This window comes from Mugil cephalus, chromosome 15, assembly GCF_022458985.1.
Source record: "Mugil cephalus isolate CIBA_MC_2020 chromosome 15, CIBA_Mcephalus_1.1, whole genome shotgun sequence".
NCBI lineage: Eukaryota > Metazoa > Chordata > Actinopteri > Mugiliformes > Mugilidae > Mugil > Mugil cephalus.
Window position 1 is genome coordinate 22,244,345 of NC_061784.1, and position 21,623 is coordinate 22,265,967.

Here is a 21,623-nt window from a genome sequence, read left to right on the forward strand (position 1 = left end):
TCTTTGTGCATAGTTCTAATGAGCCAATATTACTGATATAAGACAGTCAACATGGTAAACCTTATACCTGCGTTGATTGGCTTAGTTGTTCTTTGATTAACCAATCAGGTTGCTCCACACAATGTCCTATTTTGAAATCTGTGACCTCTGGTCATAAGAATTACCAATTCTTGTTTAATTAAATTCCATTCAAATAGCTACATTTATCCCCAGAAGGCAATTAAAAAGAGAGCAGTCAAAGACAAAGTATAAAAACATGTTTTTAAGTTTGCAAAGATATTCTATCTATGGGACAAGAGAATTACAAGGATATTAAGTTAATATATAAAATGGGGAAAGAAATGATTTATTCTATACTGAATATAGACTTAGACTGAGACAGACTTTAATGACCCACAAGGGAAATTACTTGGTCACAGTAGCCAAGTTGCACATAAAAGAAACATTTTTTAAAACCACAACTAAAAATAAAGGTAAAATACGATTGGATTAAAATAAAATAAAATGAAATAAGTATTATCTAGTAAAATAAAGAACATTATGAACAAATTTACAAAAGTAGTTGGCAAAACAGTGTCTAAGGTGATCCAGTTGCATAGCAACAGTGGCACTGATCGTGTCGCATGGTGTTTCCTTATCTGCTGAGGGAGTGATGTAAACTCCAACACCCAGGAGCCTGTCTCCATCCGCCCGTAGAGTCCCGAACCCGGACACAGACGCACCGTGGTCCATATGAACCCAGGTCTCCTCAAAAAACACTGAACAACTTCAGCGAGGCATCCCCAGCACTTCTTCTGAAGTTCAGCAAGAACCTCAGGCCCCAGCGCTAACAGCTGATCACTGGAATACACCAAAGGACACTACAAACTCCACAGCCAGCGCCACAGAACGCACTGCTGATATATTAGATGCAATGTTTATCTAGCAGACGTAGTGTACGGCATGAAGTAAGAGTCTCCAATTAGCTTTGAGCATGAAGCGACATCATGACTGCGCAGCGTAGCATGCGCGTTCAAAGTGCCACCCTGCAACACAACAAAGTGGTAAAAAACACAAAGATGTAAGAACGGTCGCAAACAACTAAGAGAGAAACACGAAAGGCAAAAAGAGACACGTGCACACACCCACCCACACGCACAGGCAAACAAACCCATTATTAAATGGATCACCGTGTTCCTGACTTAAATTCAGCCTGCAGTGTTGTGCATGCCCAAATCAGGACCCTGGTTTCTACCTCCCACTCACCAAAAATCAACCCCACCTTCTCCGTCTGAGTGAGATAAGCAAACCTGATGTTTTTATAAAGTTGACAATTCGCCACCAGAGTTGAAAATCAGTTTCGTTTTCATTTTCTAACCAGAGAACGGGAAGATACGGCACACTGTGTAATCTGTTCACGCAGTGCGTGTTAGAGCTGGGGTGATTTCCTCGACAAGCGAGCCAGCGGCAAGACACACACACATAAGCAGACGCAATCAGACGGGTGCACACAATGGGACCCGGCTGACAGTATCTTCTCTCTAATCAGAATCTTAATTAGTCTGCTAGCAGCGTCCCATTAACATATATTCCTCCTAATTAACTAGGGACACACACACACACAGAGCGAAAGCGGCAGAGACGGATAAATTAAATATGTTTCTTGATGTATCATAAGATGAGAAAATAAATTAACGAAGCAGAATAACAAAAGTAAAGCTTTAATCCGTCGACCTTATTCTGCCCGGACAGAAACAGCTCAGCTCCATAACTTCGCTGGGTAAAGTCTGTGCCAACCAAAGTCAACACAAATAACGTTTTGCCATTATAGCTCTCAGTACTCCGAGCAATGTTTCTTTTGTTTTTGTTGAATGAGAGAACAGATGAAAAGGGAAAGCAAAGCTAGGGGTATTAGCTTCTACCAGGGTGAGTGGAGAAAAACCAAGAGGGCAATTCACATTTGATGTCAGTTGGCTTTGAACGCACACAGCTTCAAATGAACTCGTCTCACTTAGAACATTATCAATGCTAATTACAGCAGATGTGTCATGTGATGTAGCTATCTAGCTCAGAAAAGCCAAACGCGAATATTAAAATGAAATTTGTCACTTCTGTTACACAAAGAAATTGTTAGTGTTGTTCACATGGCCTAAATTTTGATAACACGTAACACAAAAAAAATGTCAATTATAAAATCACGTAGAGCATCTACAGTAGGGGTGGGTCTTGGCAGGGACTTCACGATACTTGAGTCACGATGTGATACATTATCGCAATATTATGATATTGCAATATATTGCAGTATTCTACATTGTTCACTGATGTATATATGCTCATTAGCTCCTTCTTCCATCAGAAAGCCAAAGTGCCTCCAAAAGATGTGGAATTCGTTCACTATCGACCCAAAACATGACTTTTTCTTTTAAAATCTTTATTAAGACATTTGAAATCGATATTGTATCGGAAGAGAAAGTATATTCTATTTGATATTTTTTCCCACCCCTAAACCACAGTCTGTTTTTTTTTGCCCAGAAAGCAATGTGCAACCTGATTTAGCTGTTAAAAAAAACATGTGAAACATGGTTTTTAATGCCAATAAGTGGCATTAAAAAAAAAAAAAACTGATGGTAATATGGACACTATTCATTAAATTAAATACAAACTAAATAAATTTCATGGGTAAATTCTGAAGCTGTTGAACGTTTGTATACATAAATCAAAAATTAACGCTTTTATGCAGATGACACTGCTGTGCACCTACACCAAACCAGGCTTTTTGTTATATACAATGAACTCTTAATATTGTAAAATGAACCTTGCGTGGTTTCAAACACATTCAAGATAAGAAAAGAATGTAAATACCTCAGCTTCCATAACTGCAATACCTTGTAAAGGTGAATATCTCTATTTTTTAAACCTTACACTCTGGACTGAGGTTTTATTTACGAAAATCTTGACCATGGAGAGGTTATACTGTATTTGTGCTCACACCTGCTGGGTTCTATCTACCTTGGAGCGTTGCAAGTTACTTTAAAGCCCTTCCTGGTCACTGCTCATTATATACCAGGGTCAGATTTTCTGCCTAGCCCACCCACAGACAAGACTATTCTTGGTCTACTTCAATCTTACCCACTCAGCGGACTCATTAGAAAAAAGGAAGGGCTTTTAAGTACATGTTAGGGGCTACCTCTGCTTCTAATCAGCTGCAAATTTGCCTAAAACCTGAAGAACTGGTTTCACAAAATACATTTTTTACAAGATGTACACATCTGGCAGAAGAAGTTTGACCCCTGTTATTGTTATTTTTTTTAGGATTCATCAACTTGCTCCTTGTTTTCCCAACCCAAATGCAGGACTAATGATGAGACAGAAAGACATCTTGTGTCTGAACCAAATATCTTCAAGTTTTTCATAATTAACAAAAAGCGCTGCACAAGGCAGGAAAATCCAGAATCCAAAAATCAAAAGAATCGTGAACATGGCGTGGAAACATGGTAACATGGAAAACAAGGAACGTGGAAACATGAGGATAACATTGACGACGCGACAAGGAAGAAAGGGAAGGCAGGGCTATATATACACAAGAGGGCTCAGGTGATGACAAAACACAGGTGAAACCGATCAGGGCATTCACAGCAGGAGAAACCAATGAACAATCAAGGGATACACAAGGAAACAGACGGGAAATCCAGAACTTAACAAAATAAAACAGGAAACACAAGATGACCCAGACAGACATGACAAAACCACATGGAAACACGACAGAAAGATAATCCAGAAACTGGACAAAATATAACAGGAAACTCCAAAACGTGATGACAAAATAAAAAACAGACATAGGACCTTCACAGATATAGAAATAATATCGACCATTTTTTTGACAATTCAAAGTTCTGCTGGGAAACTTTGGCACCTGCCCTTCATGTAGATGTTTCTTAGACCTCCTCCCTGCTTTCACAAGATATTAATATTTCTATGACACCGAATCTGTAATCAGTTCCCAAGGGAGCGCAGGGAAATGTCCCCACACCTGAGACAGACCTCTATGATGGAAGCCCTTACATTCAGAGAGGCAGGTAATAACCAGGTATATCTATGGAGGGCACGCACGTGATGTCACAGCAAGCTGGAGTCTCCATGGTAACGGCCACTGAGTGGCAAAAAGTGACAGATGAACATGGAGATTAGCAGCATTAGTTTGAATCATGGGCTTTAACAGCGTCTAAACTGTAAGATTAATTAAAAATGGGGAAGAGCTGTTTGAGATTGACTGAACCAACAGATCTGAACAGCGTCGGATATATTTTTACAGATATCTGCCAAAGAATAGAGACTGTTGCATTACGGACAAACAACTGGAATGCAGGCACCAAAACCTGGTGTTGTGGTTCACAATTAGTGTCAGGTCATATTAATTTATGCTGTAGTTTTTGTCTTACCTTAAGTGACGTGCTGGAGGGCTGTCGTTGTTGTTTTGTTGTAGTTACGGCCGAGTTCAGTTCCAACTATAAATAACAATAAAACAATGAACTGAATATTTGTGGTCACTCCTCGTCATCCTTTTAACGCTACAGTGTTGTTTGGCTAACGGTACTTCTCAGTAAAGCTCTTAGCGTTAGCATCTTATATTTATCCACATTTATCATAATGAAATCACCTAAAACTAACTGAAAGTACCTGAAACTGAGACTAGTCCACTTTTCCAAATCCATACTAGTTCATGTGGGTCACTGTCGAGTCCGTTTGTCCTTAATTTGATCTGATAATTCACAGTCTTCCCGGTTTCGCTGTATTTACTCATCACCGCGTTTTGTCACCTAGGGGGGCGTGGCCTCAGGCGGTAGTGACGTCATGCATACCTTCTTAAATGTGATTTGCTCAGTTTTTCAGTTGTCTTTTTTTTTGCAGATGAAGTCTGACATTTGTCAGCTTCTTAATTCTTAAACAGAGGTGTAAATGTATTTTACATAATTACATTCACAGATGTTCATCTAAGTTCATCATTTTCATATAGTAGACATCTAAAAGTACTGATATCAGTATCGGATCCCCATTTGGTGCACTGTTCTCCCACCGGTGGTAATGAGTATTGACCGACATTACAGGTAATATCTTCACTATTAGTCTCCTCCCTACAGGCCATGTTCATTCCCTATGGGGTAACCTTGACTTTGCATGTACATAGCAAACAAACTATTTGAATAAATAAAACTTTATGTACACTGATCGTATTAACATCTCCGCTTGTTTGTTTGTTTGTGACAAACATGGACAGGAAGAGAAGGTTACAGTGATAATCTTATTATGTATTTAGGCCTGTGAAAAGATGTTTTATGGGATACACGACCCAACACATGATTTATTTTGGAACTTATAACATGACACCACCATGAATGTTTCCCACGCTGTTGATTAGGTCCTGAAGAACCGTGGTTGCGGCTATACAGAGCTCTTTGTCTCTTTGGATATTTATAAGACCATAAAAGACTAAGCCCCTGTTATGTAACCGATTTATCCACGATGGAGTCCTTGGAAGGTATCTGTGGCTAATTCTGCCACATTGGAAGGTACATCACTAATTGATCAGTCATGTCGTAACATAAGGTTGATGGAGCAAGCCTTGCAGTGTCTTGGGCACACTTCCGGTGGCATCTTCCAACTGATTCAGAGGCAATTTCTCACAAAGTCATGTTTTTGTGTTACACATATCCGTCAGTAGTGAGTCACCATTTGCGATAACGCTCGTACGATATCTGGGCTGAACAAACACCGGCTTCCCTTTTGTCAGTTTAATCTGAAGCCTAAGACTGTGGGTGATGACCGAAAAGCATGTTGTGGGTGAAAGATGAAAAGGAACATTTTGCATTAGATTCTAATGTCTTTGTCTCGATGCCAGGCCTGCCCACAGATCCGTGTCATGACTCACGTCTATCCGCAGCCACCACAGCTCTATTTCTACACCGCTCTGTTTCAGATCTCAGCGTCACACTGTGTTTGTATGAAAAGGCAATGCAAATGTGAAAGGATCTTTGTTGCCATGGGATGCAGATTCTTTTTTTATTGAAATGGCTTACACTGCGCTACGGTGTACAGCTGTGTGGGGGGAAAAAGCACATACCATGGAAACTGATGGTTATTTTTGACATATTTGGGCAAGCAAATATTTGCTCTTCTTTGAAAATGTGCTTTACTGATACATGGGTTTACCTCAAGGAAAATCACTAATTTCTTCCACCACAGATGTAATATTTGCCTGTGTTAAAGGTAAATACACACTTGGCATCAGATGCTGCTGTCACTCCCTTTAAAATAATTTTATCTGCGTTTTGCATGATTGTTCATCGGTCTCTGATGTTGGCTCGCTGGAATTTATAAGCACACCTCAATGCATAATTCCTTCCATTCCCTAGCCACCGATTTAAATCATTTGAATCAATGCCCAGTCCCTGAGGCGGTGATGCAACCTCAAACAATAGCATTTCCAACACCAAAATCATAATTGATATGTGTCTGTTATTGTGCGTTAATATCCCTGTGAATGGGCAATTTTGCGCGTGTGCTTTGACACCAGCAGTTGCAAGAGTTCGCAGATCAAATTATTCCTCTGTTTGTTATGAACTAAGCCGTTAAAACGGTAGCAGTGCTCCTTAATTTCACGTAATCCAATTAGTTTTGACATTTTAATTTGTACCACAGATGTACGTGATGTGATGTCTTGAAATTTAAAATGCAAACTCACGAAGCCAAGTGGCTTGGAACATTTTGTCAGTGACTGGGATGTGAATAAGTTACAAACTTTGAATATACTCTTAATAAGGAGTATTAAATCATCTTAATAAAGCATTAGTCTTCAACAGGGGGTCCGGGACCCAGAGGGGGTCTGCAGAGGTATTGCTAGGGGGTCGTAGAAACTTTGATTGATTAGACATTTATATATATATATATATATATATATATATATATATATATATATAAATATAATTTTCCTCCACAAATTATTGTTTTAAATACACATACACATGAATCCAATATATTTTAGTAAAGGGTTAAATGAAGGCAGAACACGTTCTCTTAGTAGGCCCCACCCCTATCGCTGCTGAGCCAATCATGAAGCCATATATTACATGGTGACTCTGTTACGTTCCCGCAATTGGTCAAGAGGCCTATTCAGTCCCCAGGTAAGATCCCAGCATTATTAGCATAAGAGATGCTAATAGTGCAGCTGCTAACATTAGGTATGTTTATGTTTATGGCACTTGCACAGCCACCCTACTGCTGCACATGTTTGAGAAAAAAAATTGTACCTGTGTATTATTTGAATAGATTAATATTGAGCTATTGGGGTCCTTTCTTAATCTCTTCATCAGTTTGAGGGGAATCCTGCTTTAAAGAGCACTTTTAATCTAAATTAAGTTTTAATAACAACTTAGAAAAAGGGGGGAAATGACTTAGATTTAGTGTTTATGGTGTTTGTATTAGCTGCATCAATAAGTGTCAAATAATTATATGAGTTAGCTTGAGTCTATGTATGTCTGGTCTCATGGGAGTTATTTGGTGGATGCCAGTTTGGGAATTCATATTACGCAACACCATCTGGGAAACACGTGACTGGTTTCAAGGGAGCCCGAGCCCACACATATAAACCAAAACGTTCCGTACTCCCACTCTCAGTTAAATGCAAACACACAGATTTAGAACTGTATACAATATTTATTGACAATGTATTAATTTCCATTGGTTTTTCATAGTAAAGACAGACACTGGCTTTTACAGGGCGTATCTTTGAGAAGGGGTACAGCTCTGGGTTTCTGGGAATGTTCTCGTGAGTGGCACATACAAGGATTTCTCAAGGTGGAGGGTGTCGAGAGGGTAAAAAGGATTGACGCCGCTTGGAGTGAATTCCAGGGCAGCAGGAGGCTAAGGCTTCTTCTGTGAGTGTGTGCAAACATACACTGTCACCGAGATGTGTCGTTTAGGCTTTTAAGATGTCAGGCTGTTGTTACTCTCCAGAGAAGACTCTGCCGTCTGATGAAATCCTTGCATTTCCAAAACCCTCAACTTTCCAGGTATAATAATAAAAAAAAACATTTTCAAAGCATTTACAACCATGTACTTTATCAATTTTACACAAGGTATTATGAAAGGATTTCATCAGTATACATACATTTTCTGTATCCCTAGAGGGCGGTGTATAGTATAAATATGAAAACTGCCAAAATCTGATTTACAAGGTTTTTCCCAAACAACAGCGTTCCCCCACAAACACACATACACACTATAATATAGAAGTATAAAAATATATGAAACAAAAAAGCGCTGTGAAGTACAAGCACATATCCAAAGTGTGTAACTTATGAAGCAGAACTTTCTTGCCAGTTGCCGTTTGTGCGTTTGGAAACACGTTACTATCTGGCAAAACACACACGCACACTGCACACTCTCACACTCAAATACCACACACACTGTATAATATGAAGATTAGGAAATATCTATGTCTATATCTATGGCTGGGGGAGGGTATCTGCCTATGCTGAAAGACCGTGCCATACTGTTAGTACTGTAAATGTGTACCGTATACAGTAACTCGTGTTAAACAGAGAAAGGAAACAAATCATCAAGAAAACATCTGGAACAATCTACTTTGCTTAGTACAATTACTGGGTGTCATTGTGGTGCCGACTGTGTAAATTGTGCTGACCTGAGAGGGTTGAGTTTGGGCCCGACACAAAAGCATCACTGGCCTCTTTTAACACTTGACCCTTTGTGTGTGTGTGTGTGCATGTGTCGAAAAGGTGGTGTACATTAATCTGTACTTAGTTAATCATTGGTACAAGAAATCGTCGCCGTACGTTTGCTGACGCGCTGCAGCAGATACATGCTGCGAAAGAATATCAACTACATTCATGAATACATGTTCACATTTTGGCAAAAAAAAAAAACAAAAAAAAAAACAGTGAAAGAAACGTGTGTGCTTTGATGAATAGAGCAAAAAAAAAGAAAAAAAAGAAAAAGAAACCAATACTTAACATTGTAAAATAGTCTATATACATAGTAGGTTCACATCAGCCTTTGCATTCTCATTATGTTACGAATGATACTGAAAAGTTCACTTTGTCTTTTCTGTAGGAAGCTCATAGGTATTTATTTACAGGAATAATATGTTCCAATTTATGACTAACAATATGTTATACGATATATACATATTTAAATGTTTTATTTATTTATTCATTTTTTTTTTCAAATTGTTATTACACGATTCCAAATTAGAGTTTATCTCATCCTCATCTATAGAAAAATGTACAACGCCAATAATTAATTTTCTAATAGGTCTCTGGATACACAACCTAGATCCTTCTGTGTATGTATTTTAAACGCACTTACAAAATAAACTACTTTAAGAGAAGAATATATTCAAAATGAGATATATAAGAAGAATTGCTGACACAAATCACCAGAACTATAAAATAAATAAATAAATAAATAAATAAAAACAATCCACTAACTTTGTGCAGATTTCAATCACTAGAAACACAAACTGACTTTGATAAATAACATAGAAATACCAGTGAGGTGAACTGCATGGGACTGTTGTTAATATTTAAGTTCCTGGGCATCGTGAGTGAAGATGCATCATAATGTCATTCTTCAAATAGTTGCATTTTTTTTTTTTCTTTTTTTTAAGAATAAAAACATATTTTCATCAGGAATGTCATTTGCAATACCGGGCGTACTTCTTTTATGCATCTGTAAATACACACATCCTTATGCTTATTAGTGAGGCGAGAGCACGGATTAAAAGGAACCAACTGGATGAGAACGTGATTAAAAACAGAACATCAAGGAGTTCCTACTGTACAGAGCTACAGAGCATGCAGTGAGTCATGATGTGTGGCTGCACTTCAATTAAACATTACAATATTAATGATTGAGTGATGAGTATTCACTCCAAACTCAAAACGAATGACTTGCCAGGAGCGATGAACCCTTTTGTGCTTTTTCTTTGTTGATTTAAATAAACTCAATAACAGCCAAAAAGACGAACAAAAAAAAAAAAAAAAAGGCGAAGGAGATGAAGCCTCTGTTCTCTCTTCTGTGTGATGTTTGGAGTTACCTTCTCTTCCTGTCTCTGTTTGATATGCGTTTACAGTTTTCCATTTCACCACTTGATAACTGACTGTGAACTTGCAGAGTATAAGCCACAAAATGCCATAAAAACACAATTCATTCGTAAGGACAGCGTGGCAGATCTATGGGGAGAGGGTTTGTGACAGTGTATTATAGCCCTAGGTTTAATTTTACTTTTTTAACTTCGAAACTGAAACATAACGTGTGTTAGTAATAATAAAGTTCCTCTTAAAACTCCCCCCACCGATAAGCACCAGATATTAGAAGAACTATGGTACAGCCTCTATGGCTTTTAAGAACGTGTGTGCAAAACCCCTTATAAAATCTTCCATGTGACTGTAGAGTCAAAAGCACAGCATCCGCAGTTATCTGTAATGAGTTCTTTTTTGGACTGACTGCTGCGTCATTTTGTGATTATCATCCTGTTTGTTTTCTTTTTCCACGTCTAAGAGGTTTTAAACCTTCGTTAATTATAAAAATCTGACTTTGGAGGCAGACACGGCACATACTGTAAACCCATTAGCAGAGTCAAAACAAAACAAAAAAAATCCTCTTAACACACAAAAAAGAATGCAATAATAATAGTAAATTGATGATATTTGTGCTTTTATCCGTTCTGAAGTTTGTCAAAGTTAGGAAAGTGTCTTTTTTTTAAAACTATTAATCTGCGATCGAAGTGTTTATTCAGGAAAGTGGGTATACAGAGCTGAAGCTGAAGAGAATTTTATACAATATCCCTATAATAAATGCCATACAGGTGACATTTACATTAACAATTGACCAAGGACTAGACTAATTACTCCGGATATACTTTTCCCCAAATACCTTGTATGTATGACATGGGGTAAAATGAATTATTATTAATTATAATAGCATATAAATACAACCAGTTTGTTGAAAGGCAAATATTAATATTTCCTTTCTTACTTTGCTCAATCATTTATTTATTTTTGTTCCTTATTTTCTTCTAGCGTTTCGACACAGTGGATAGTTATGACAGTCCAAATGGGATAATGAGTACCATTACTTTACGCTGCTTCACACAATTTAGCATTCGACAGGCTTGTTGAGTGCAATCTGAATAAAAACCTTTGGAGGTTTTGAAATGCTCTTGAAAAAAAGTTCAGGATTGGGCAAATACTTAGAAATAAATTGCATTGTGCCCCCGTGTATATTAAAGTAGAAAAAGGTTGATCAGATTTTGTATTTTTCACATGGCATGATTATGTAAATTGTGACTTTTAGGCCCTTTTACTATGGTAATAATAGAATTGGTTAATACACTTAACCTGTTGACCTGAAACTTGCTTTAGCACTTTTAAGTAGTGTTAGTGACAGTAAATGCTCATTTAAAAATAATGTGTCCACTTCTAATTGACTAATTCATATTTTGGCAATGAATTACCTTGACTAAAAAAATGTAACATAATAATTATGATAATAATAATAATATATATATATATATATAAAAAAAACTCACAAAATACGTAAAATTTTACTCATGAACAGGCACCTTATATGTTTGTAATCTCTCTTCTATAAGGTTTTCACGTGTTAGCCAGCAAATGTATCCCATGAGATGACGGATCCAGTCCTGAATACAGCAGCTCAGTCGAGTATTAGAAGATCACGCAGACATGAAACGAAACAAAAAAAGAAAAAGAAATGAGCGACATATTCTGCTGTCTGTTCTTGCCCTCACTTGAGTCCTTGTTCTTATTTTAATTGACATAATAAAGCCAGTAAACAATGTTGAAGAAGGAGAAAACAGTCGGGAAGATCATCCTCGACCATTTATCGATCGAGTTCACGTCAGTCAAGTCTGGGATGGTGATTTTTAGCTGAGAGGCGCGTCTCCGTAGTCGGCTTTTCTTTTGAGTCATGTGGCGCTCCAGCGCGTTTCGCCCAAAGTTGTGCCTTGCCAGCCCGGCTTTGCGATATTGTAGAGTTGAGCTGTCGTACGTCAGCATGGTATTTCGTGGGTCATTGAGGCCCAGAGCCAACTCTGAAACGCCCATGTCGTTCTTGATATCCAGGGTTCCCAAAAGGATGTTTTCATGTGGGTCCATCTGCCCAAGGAAAAGAGTCAAGTTTGTCTGGAGCATTTACGTCATTCAAACGCATTTTTTAAAAAATGTAATTTTTAGAAAGATAAAACACTACAAGTGAAAGTGAAAGGAATACGTGTAACATGAAGGGCAGCACTAGTAGAGGCAAACCATCAGAGAGTTATATTTTCTGGTTTTAGCATCTTTCAGCTCATTGTTTTGGTTTTATCAGTCAACACTGAGGTGACAAGATGTTGGATTTCCGTTAACATAGGCTAACATAGGCTAACATAGGCTTTTGCTTTACCTTATTCTTTTGATCCCCGAGTCCAATTGCCGGATCATCCACAAAGATCGGTTCCCACATTGAATCGTGGCCGTCAAGATCCCGCTGCTTCATTCTTGCATACAAAGTATCATCTCTGCCAACTACATTCCCCACCAGCCACTGCAGAATCAAACACACAACAAAAAGTGTTAGGTTAGCACTGAAAGTTGGTAACAGTGCAAATGTTTTTCAAATAATTCTTAAGTGAACAATTGCAAATACTTGTGGACGTGTGTTGCATGCTTCACAATACATAACTGCTGCATCACTCTTGAGAAAAAAAACAATTTAGTTATAATAATATTCTTCCTTTTTTTTCATTCACTTGATGGACGGACATTAGTGCAGACATTTCCCAGCTCAGTTAGCGTCTGTTTTCTTTTAAACATATTTCAGCGGCCCATATTAAGCCATGTTGTGGGGGCCATTTGCATCTCCGCTGGTAAACATTTACTTCATTTCATTTGGGAACAACAAAATGGAAAAGTGAATGCAATTCTGTTTTATTGAGACAAAGTGCCAGGTGGCACAGAGATCCTCATTCCCTTCGTTCCTGCTGGCATCATGTCACATTTGGCTTTCGAACTAGGAGAGTACAGGCTTATTAGACCGGCTGCACAGTGATGGAAGAAAACATTGGGTCAACCCTCCTTTTGAAGTGAGGGCCTTTCTTTTCTTTGCTAGTGATTATTCTAAGCTACTTAGACAGTTTTATGAATAATTAAATGAAGATTGTACCACAAAGAAAACAGGGAATTCTGTGAATTAGAGCAAAGGAAACTTCTTTGGCTCAGGTTTAAGCATTTAGAAGTTTGTGTGGAGAATGTGCTTGGAGATTGTTTTTTTCATTAATTGAGGCGTTTTCTGAAATGGATTCTGGGAGTCAAGTGAAATGAAGTGAAACGACAACGACGTCAGGCCTGCAAAACTGCAACGACGAGCAAAACAACTAACCTTGTTTGGATCCATCCTCATCTTTTCATTGTTGGCTGTAGTTATTTTCTCTGCTGCCTTTTTCTGACGCTGAGGGCCCCGGCCAAAGAAGATGTAGTTTACCAGCGCGTACTCCAGCAGAGCCAAGAAGACGAAGACGAAGCAGCCCATGAGGTACATGTCTATGGCCTTGACGTATGGGATTTTTGGGAGGGTCTCTCTCAGATGGGTGTTAATGGTAGTCATGGTGAGCACCGTGGTGATACCTGGTAAAGGAATAGTGTATTATACTATAGACAGTTAGTAAACAATGTGACATCTTTTGAGGGGCGGGGCTTAACTGGTTGCAAAACATCTGAAACACTATAGCCTGTAAACACCCTGTTAGCATATTTCAACAGACTGTTTCGGCAAGAATGGACGAGGAAAACACATATTTTAGAGAATATACTAATACGCTCACTCCCTGAGACCGTGAGTGTTATTTTAAAAAGCTGACTCTGACTGATGGAAGTATATTCACTGACCCCTACACTCTCATTCACTGGATGGATGATTTGACCAAAGGAGGACACAGAGGGGACGAAATAATGCTGCAATAGCTAGCAGTTAGCATTAGCATTAACATGTAACAAGAATCGCCTAAATAATGATTAACTAAACACAATTTGTCAGGACTAGTCACCGTACAATGGTAAACATGAAAGTAAAGTTAAAGGCATACAAATCGTTAGATGACTATACCAATGTCTTGAATGGACATGTCCAAGATTTGTAATAGAAGAATTTGTAAAAACAACGCCTTTTGTCCATACAAACACAGGGGGGCTCTTTTTATCAATTTAAGTCTTTCCAACAAAGATATCACAAGACGTAAGTTGAGCTACTGTGGAGGGTTACGTAGCAAATGCTGCTTCTGCTTCTGGATACCCCTGAAACACGTAGCTAACGTTGCATTAGCTAGCAGTTAGCATTTAACAAGAATCCCCTAAATAAGCGTTAACTTAAATAATTTCAGTCACGATTTAGTCTAACCTATAATGTTATCCAGGCTGAAACTGATGATGCATTACATATTAATCTGCCCTGTTATGAAGTGTGTGCGTTGTTGATTGCCTCACTCCAATCATTTCTTTTAATTGCTAAATCCAAAACAAAGTCCTCTACGACTGGCGGTGGGTGAAATATGACAAAACTTCAAATTAGTGCTTTGATTTTTCAGTTTTGCCACCAAAAATACAGCAAGACAGCATTTTCATGGCTGAAAGAGGCTGCGTTCGCCTCAAGCTTCCTTCTCTTTTGCCTCCAGCTAACTTCGTGACGTGAGACATGAAGCAGCCTATACAAGAAAAGGAGTGAAATAAAAAATGTTAAATGTTAAAATGAGTTAGTGTCACTTTCTAAAGTTCGTCTCAGGAGCGCGCCATTTTTTCTATGTAATAACTATAAATCAGGGGATGAGCACAAATTCACATCTTGCATTTTTCTCATCTGTTCAACTGTGACAATAACTCAAACTGACTGGATGTGCGACAGCTTTAATCCCCCGGCTGTGAGACATCTTTGTGATCACCCCGCTGCTTGATTAAGCCTTTCAGGATCAATGAAACCTAGGGGCCGACCCCCATGACTTTAAAACATGCTCTGGGAGACAAGGTAAAGGACTTGCACCTGAAGTGTTGGAGCAATTTGAAATTCAAATGTCAAACTTGATCTTGTTCATTAGCTGAGAACTCCTGCAGAGAAAAGTTGTTTTCAAAAAGGCTCGCCCAGCAAGCCGTGGCAATAGTTACTGTCAGACTGACTGGCTGTGCATATGTTAAGATTGAGCTTATTATGACTGGCACGATAACTTTTGCTGGCAGCAATTTTGCCAAATTTTTTGTAGCAAAGGATTTGCGACAAACAATGTGTCTGTGGTGCATGTAGAGGAATTATAGCAGCACGAGAAACCTGATTCTAAAGCTTGAATATCATTTTCCATTCAAGGGTAAAATGCTTGTGTTCTCAGCTCCTGTAGCGCCTGTTTTGAAACTGCATGCAGCGCCATTATTTACCACAATGTCAATTGAGAGTCTCAGTAAACAATTACTAAATTACGGCTGTCATGCTGCTGTCAGATGACCACTATTCAAAATAGGATTCAGGCAATTTTCCCGAGCTGTTGCTGCAAGAGCTTATAACAATAACACTGAAGGATTTCTGTACACGGTGCCCACGTGGTTTTAGCCATTACAGGTCAATTTTAATGCCCAAAACCAGGTCAAAGTAAAGTGGTTCCTGAATCTAGTGTAGAAAGGGGGGTGACCAAACATTTCCCAACTCGGTTGACCTGCCTCCATTACGGAGCATTGCCTTTTTTTTGTCATTAAATCCCATGCACGCCTTCCCTCTGGATCACTAAATGCAGCTCAGTCGTCAATCAGCGAAATTGCCCTGTCGACTAAAGCGAGGGATGGGTAGAAGGATGGATGGATGAGGCTTGGTGGATGGAGTTGGGCAAAAAGAAAGACAAGCGAGCTTCTGACAAACACAGGTGCTCAATCCACACCTTACTGGCTACATGGGGTTTACATAAGCAAGGAAAGCACAAGGACTGGAATAAAAGTTGAGACAAATCAGTCTGGTCATCCATCACAATATGTCTGTGGACTAAAGTAATACTGACCCTGTCAAAAGATGAGGCATCACATGACGACTTCGTAAAGACAGGAGGTACAGTAATTAATGAACTAGTTCACAGAGATTTAACAGAGTTTCTACAAACTAATGCTTCCCCCTTCCAGTCCCTGCACCCTTTGCCCTCACCTAGAGCCACTCTTGCAGCAGAGGCGTCGTAGTTGATCCAGAAGGACACCCAGGAGAGGATGGTGATGAGGATAGAAGGCATGTACGTCTGCAGGATGAAGTATCCAATGTTTCTCTTCAGCTTGAAACTCAGGGACAGACGGGGGTAAGCACCTGTGGCAAGGAGGAGGAGGTGAGTAAAGAAAGAATTACCGACGTGGAATTACCGACATAGCTGACACAAATTGCATATTTTTGGATGTTTGCAGTATTTTATCGTCGGTATTGTTTCTGGATCAGTTTGACTCAAGTGATTTCATGCACTGACACTGTTACAAAGGCTGAAAAAAATAACTCCTTAAAGAAGAAACACTTTAAAATGTTGAAAGAGATTATGCCAGAGTCAGACAGCAATAAATGAGCATCAAAAGACTAACAGTTGAGACAATTCCGTTCGTAGGAATAACTCTTAACGGGGTCATTCAGAGACATTTACCATTTCTTTTATATTTCTACCTTGTACACGATGAAGCTTGGAGACATTTACTATATTTAGCCTTCGTTAATGGCGGTGTTGGTCTGTCAATCCACCAGACTGAAAACTCTCTGCAGCTGTGTTCAGGTATTTGGGACAGATGTCAAATCATGACAACTGGTGATCTAATGAGGTTGAAAGTGTTAGTTAATGGTCGGTTTTGGCGATCATCTCACTTCTATATGCAAGATGTCACTTGTCGAGGAATTATCACAACATCTGTTTCATGGATTGCCCCAAACCTTCAGCACTGTTTAACAACTACTCCTAATGTCTTCACTCGTGTTCTATCAGCCACAGATGACATGTTGATGATGCATTAAAGTTTTGGCATTATGGTTTCATATGGTATTGGAAACCCAGTGCTACAACATGAGACCATACAGATACAAAGGTACTGGATTCTTGGGCTCATCCCGAGTATAGGAGCTCCTACTCAGGTGGTCCACCGCAAAGTCTCAACCGAACTGAGTAATCATCAAACCTACTTTACTCAGTGACTTAATCAGCCATAACATTATGACCACCTTCCTAGTACTCTCTTGTGCCTCCAAACAGTCACCAGAGAATGGACACGGGCCTTCTGAGGGTGTTGAATGTTGTTAGTGGGGGTCTTTGGGATCTAGTGAATTTGGAAGCCAGGTCAAAACCTTGTGCTGTTCTTCATCATCAAGGAGTGTCATTGCTATGGAGTGGGGGTGACTCGTCTGGTCTAGGTGGGTGCTACATGTCTAAGTAACATCCACATGAATGAATGTCAGGTTGAAAAGCTTCCCAGCAGAACACTGCATTGTCACAAGATGCTCCATGTCATTTATTTCTCCTGTCCGTAGTTTTAATGTCATAATGTTGTGGCAGATTGGTGTATGCATAATTGTGGATGGTATGATGGTTCTATGGGTCTCTATTTTTCATTAGTTTTTTTTCTGCTATATTTAAAATGAGCTCATAGTGGGGTTTAAATCAAGTTCCATCAACATAGCATACTTTTCTCCTTAGAAAACTGGCTCCCGTTGCATAACCAAATTGCAGCTGGATGGTGCCATAAGCAGAGCTAGAGTACACAGCACTTTACAATTTATTCGAAAGTCAAGTAGGAACAGACAAAGGGCGAGGAAGAAGGATTAAGTCTTTGTAATCGAAGCGCAGACAATCCACCGGGTCCCTCTTTAAATGTCACCACTTAGTTTTGCTATTTCAATTAGCTTATGGTATCACGAACCATAGAGACATTTGCTGAATTATTTTCCTATGAAGTGGGGAAACTGCTTGGGTAGATTAGAACTGGAGGGGGGGTTTAAACATTATTCACGAGGATAACATTGACATTGCTTATCCTTGGACGGAAACATGACACTTGCATCGGATAAAAGCCCGTGCACTTGTGCTGATGTTTGCATTCCTCAGTGACCACGAGGTCAGTTCCTTCATCTCGCAATACACAGCATGAGAAAGAGGAATCCCCCATCTACCGTATCTCTGTTTAGGGTAATGAAATAAAGCATAGCGCCGGGACACACTTGGGTAAACTTGCGTAAGTGTTTTAATGGAACACACACGCACAAACCTTGGGCTCTCATTGTGTATTTAATGAGCTTGCGCTGAATGTGTGACCCCTGCAGACAAAATAAGCTTGCATTGGGGGGAGTCTTCAATAGCTAACACAGAAACTATATTCCAATAAACAACTGTTCCCATTTACAAATGCTCGCCTTTATGGCAAATTCATGAATATGACATTGTTAAAGAAATTCATGTTTTATTGCAGCAGACAGCATTCTTTTTGTTTGTTCATGTTGAATAAGTCATGGCGTGTTGTGTTCGGTCTCTCAGCCACTGCAGCACTTCGTTTAAAGACGTGTATGTGTTTTTAATTTACATTTAAATTGCTCTGGCGGAATTTATTTTTCTTCTTCATCGCAGCAGAATAACAATAATAAGGAATTGCGGCAAATAAAGGGAGAGCGACAACAGTTAAACGGGTGCGTGCAGAAAATTGAACTCTTTTATAACCGCTGTGACATATTTACCTGTGGAGAAGACGACGTTCTTGGAGATGAGCTTATGGTCCACGATGGAGAACTGGGGCAGTTCGATCTTGTCCACGCCCGTCACCGCGTTATCTCCTCCTCGCCAGTAGAACTCAATGTCATCTGTAGTGTAACCATCTGAGCAGAGGGTACAGACAACATGAATCGGTGAGGGCTGTTACAGGTCTACATACGTGTTAATGTGTGTTAATATCCATCTGGATCCTGGGCCGTGCCGTAATCGCTTAGCATGATTAGGTCTGTGTTTGGCACTGTTGACAGCAGGCGTAGTAATTAACTAAATAAAACATGTTCTAATCCACAAGGAATGGATGAATCTAATAACCCGTTGGATTTGTGCGTGTGCTTCCTCTCCCGTGTAATGTTTGCATTTGCTCGTTGACTACTGCTAAAATTTGATTCAGATGCATTCACCCTATCTTTACGTGCGTACTATATACTGTATTCACAGGGGAAAATGTAGTGCATTCTGAATGACTGTCGGCCATTGAATTCCAGTTTGGTCTAGATATGAAAAATTCAGTTAGCACGTCATGTCCACATGTACAAAAACATATTTTTGTAGCAAGAAGTCAAATGTTTGTTTTGAATTGGCATGAAATTGCTAAGGTGTGTGTACGTGCACAGAATGAAATATTATTACAGTCGTTTTATGCGTTTTATTTTATGCTGGCGCTGAACTTGCCTAACTTCTGATACTCCAATGTTACAAAACCTTCATCTAACTAATGACTAATGCTGGCTCGATACTGAGACCGCCAAGACCAGACCAGGCGCCCCCGCCCCATAGCAATGATACTGATACAGCAGGATGCAGCCTGACACAGACACACACACAAACCAGTTTAGGAACAACTCAAAAAACCACAAAGAACAGCACAAGGTGTTGACCTGGTCTCCAAATTCACTAGATCCCAAACTCATCAATTATCTGTGAGATGATCCACGGAGGACCCTCCCCTCAACCCATAGACAGACAGTAGCAAATTAGGCCACGCCCCCATTTAAGTGAAAACAAACCATTAGTGGTTAATTTATCATGACTTAAATACAGCACAAAGCTTTGCCAACGTTAACCCTTTTGATAAACACTTTACAGTAACCTAACTGTGATCTGTCGCTACCTACTGTCATTTCAGTTCATCATCAACTGTGACCCCAGTGAGGATAAGCGGTAGTGATAAGATGAGATGAACTGACATGATTGAGTGTTTGCCGCCAACGTACACATATTGATTATCAGGGTCCCATGACTTTCCATCTTTGTCCACCTGTTTTATGGCCTGAAGCCAAACATTTTTTCAGCTTTTATTCTTCTCTCTTGAGGAGAGCAGAGAGAATCTCAGAGTTTTATCTTTTAAACGGTTCACAGAACAATACAATGCAGCAACTTCTCCTTTGTTTTTGACCATAAGGGGGCGTGGCCTTTTCAGTGACGTGAGGTTACTCTCTTCCATAGGCCCCCACCCACTAACAACATTCTGTTACCAAGTCCTTTCTCCGATGACTCACAACTGTTTTGGAGGCACAAGGGAGACCTACACAATATTAGGAAGGTGGTTATAATGTTTTGCCTGATCTGTGTATACAGCTGCACAATCACAGTTTAGAGTGAGCGATGTATCGCTACGTTATTTTCCTGCCTTATTCAAAGTTCTTTCAGGATGTTTCAGGCACCTTGAAGCCAGGTGTGTGCTGATGTCTTTGTACTCAGCTCTTGACAAATATTGTATCGTGAAAACTATAAATTATGAAACAAAGTTAAACATACTGTGTTACATCCTTTATAGTGGATGGGTGCAGCCCTCTGCAGCTCAGCACATACGCTATGAGTAAACTTTATTGTGCTTTGTCCCCTGAGCAATTAAATAATTAATATCAAGAGCAAGGGTGATTGAATAACCAGGAAGCATATCCATTATATATTAATCGGAACAAAAGCTATTCCCTCGTTTGCTCTCATTTTGGCCAACTCAGCGGGTACATCAACAACGGTAGTTATGACTTCGACCGGGCAAAGCTACCGTTAGTAAAAGCTAAATATGAAAAGTAGAAAATCTTTATTAGACCATGAAACCAGACTCTCTGTTCTTGTGCAGTTGCCATGTTTGCTCGCTTCGCTAACACTGCATGAGTCGGCAACTGGCAAAGTCATTTTAAAAACATATACTGCCAAGGAGAATTCATGCTATAATTCTGGGAATACACAACGTCAATCTTTTTTTTTTTTTTTTTACAGTACGTTGGCTTTTCCACTTTTTAACGTGAAGCACACACCACGTTTCCTGACATGAACTGGCAGCGCTTCATTACTTCTTCCATCACAATGGGAAACTTGCACTAATACCCTTTTTTTCCTGGTCTAAAAAAAACAACCACTTAATATCATCGTCTTCCATCTCTTCATGTGCGTTTGCGCTCCTCAAATTCAACCAACAGCAGGAGACGGATTATTTTGAACAATAATGATGTTTTCTGTTTCTAAACACGCAACGTCATCAGTAACGGCTGCAGCAGGAGCTAAGACTGCACGTTTTATGTTTTTATTTATTTAAAAAGGACATTGCACATTAATCAACCTCAAAGTAAATGTGCCAGTGTCCTTTTTGTTATGATGTTTTAAGAACCATTATCATATCTGTTAAAAATAATTAAAGTTTGCAATTTGCAAAGAGTCCATCCATTACTAAAAAAACAGGCATTAGGCTAAGGCTCAAAGCTAAACCAAATACAACAACCAGAACAACAGATGACAGCAGAAACAACATGCAGGCTATACGGCAGATACAGCTAATGATGTTCACATTTCTGGTTCTTCAGAAGCCAGTCTTTCAGGT

General features: G+C 39.3%; 1 protein-coding gene across 1 annotated transcript in view; it reads right to left on the reverse strand.

Annotated features, from left to right (window-relative positions):
- Window positions 1–8,075: 8,075 nt before the first annotated feature.
- Window positions 8,076–21,623, reverse strand: part of LOC125021726 (gamma-aminobutyric acid receptor subunit beta-2) — a 56,169-nt gene continuing 42,621 nt past the window's right edge. The window contains exons 6-10 of the mRNA XM_047607879.1: window positions 18,766–18,903; window positions 16,222–16,374; window positions 13,435–13,679; window positions 12,460–12,600; window positions 8,076–12,173 (exon numbers count right to left, since the gene is read on the reverse strand). Coding sequence (XP_047463835.1) covers window positions 11,826–12,173; window positions 12,460–12,600; window positions 13,435–13,679; window positions 16,222–16,374; window positions 18,766–18,903 — 1,025 coding nt within the window. The 3' untranslated portion in view covers window positions 8,076–11,825. The remainder of the gene's footprint in view (window positions 12,174–12,459; window positions 12,601–13,434; window positions 13,680–16,221; window positions 16,375–18,765; window positions 18,904–21,623) is intronic.